The sequence below is a fragment of the Eimeria mitis genome, genomic scaffold (genome assembly GCF_000499745.2).
Source record: "Eimeria mitis Houghton genomic scaffold, Emh_scaff1101, whole genome shotgun sequence".
In the NCBI taxonomy this organism is placed as follows: domain Eukaryota; phylum Apicomplexa; class Conoidasida; order Eucoccidiorida; family Eimeriidae; genus Eimeria; species Eimeria mitis.
This window is the reverse complement of record NW_013567591.1, coordinates 1-532: the sequence shown is the minus strand read 5'-3', so window position 1 is coordinate 532 and position 532 is coordinate 1. Positions and strand designations below refer to the sequence as shown.

The window sequence follows — 532 nt, the reverse complement described above, 5'->3', positions numbered from 1 at the left end:
GCTACGCAACACACGCTAAACCCTCGTTTCTAGCTATCCATCAAGCACACATACACACATACTTAGACTCGCAGTCTTGCTGCTGCTGCTGCTGCTGCTGCTGCTGCAGCAGCAGCAGCAGCAGCAGCAGCAGCAGCACAACTATAACACTGCTGGGTTGTCTCCCGTGTGATTATTGCTTTTAGGGTTTAGGGTTTAGGGTTTAGGGTTTAGGGTTTAGGGTTTAGGGTTTAGGGTTTGTGTGTCGCAGGGTATTTGGCCTGCAACTTGTTTTTGCATAGAGACCATGAGCTGATGCTTCTCCTCGTAAACACCATTCAAAAGGTAAACCCTAAACCCTAAACCCTAAACCCTAAACCCTAAACCCTTATGAGGATGTCAGCTGGGGGGATGGAGGGGGGGTTTGTGTTACGAGGGTTTAGGGTTTTCGGTATGCGTTTAAAGGGTTTTGGCGTCTAGGGTTTAGGGGTTTAGGGTTTAGGGTTTAGGGTTTGCGTTGTATCCGGTTTAGCACGCGCTTTGTCTAAGGGTT

General features: G+C 48.7%; 1 protein-coding gene across 1 annotated transcript in view; it reads left to right on the top strand.

Moving 5' to 3' along the window:
• Window positions 1–295, top strand: part of EMH_0029430 (adaptin N terminal region domain-containing protein, putative) — a gene marked incomplete at both ends in the record, with an annotated part of 1490 nt that extends 1195 nt beyond the window's left edge. The window contains one exon of the mRNA XM_013494302.1: window positions 251–295. Within this exon, the coding sequence (XP_013349756.1) occupies window positions 251–295 (45 nt within the window). The remainder of the gene's footprint in view (window positions 1–250) is intronic.
• Between the last annotated feature and the right edge of the window lie 237 nt (window positions 296–532).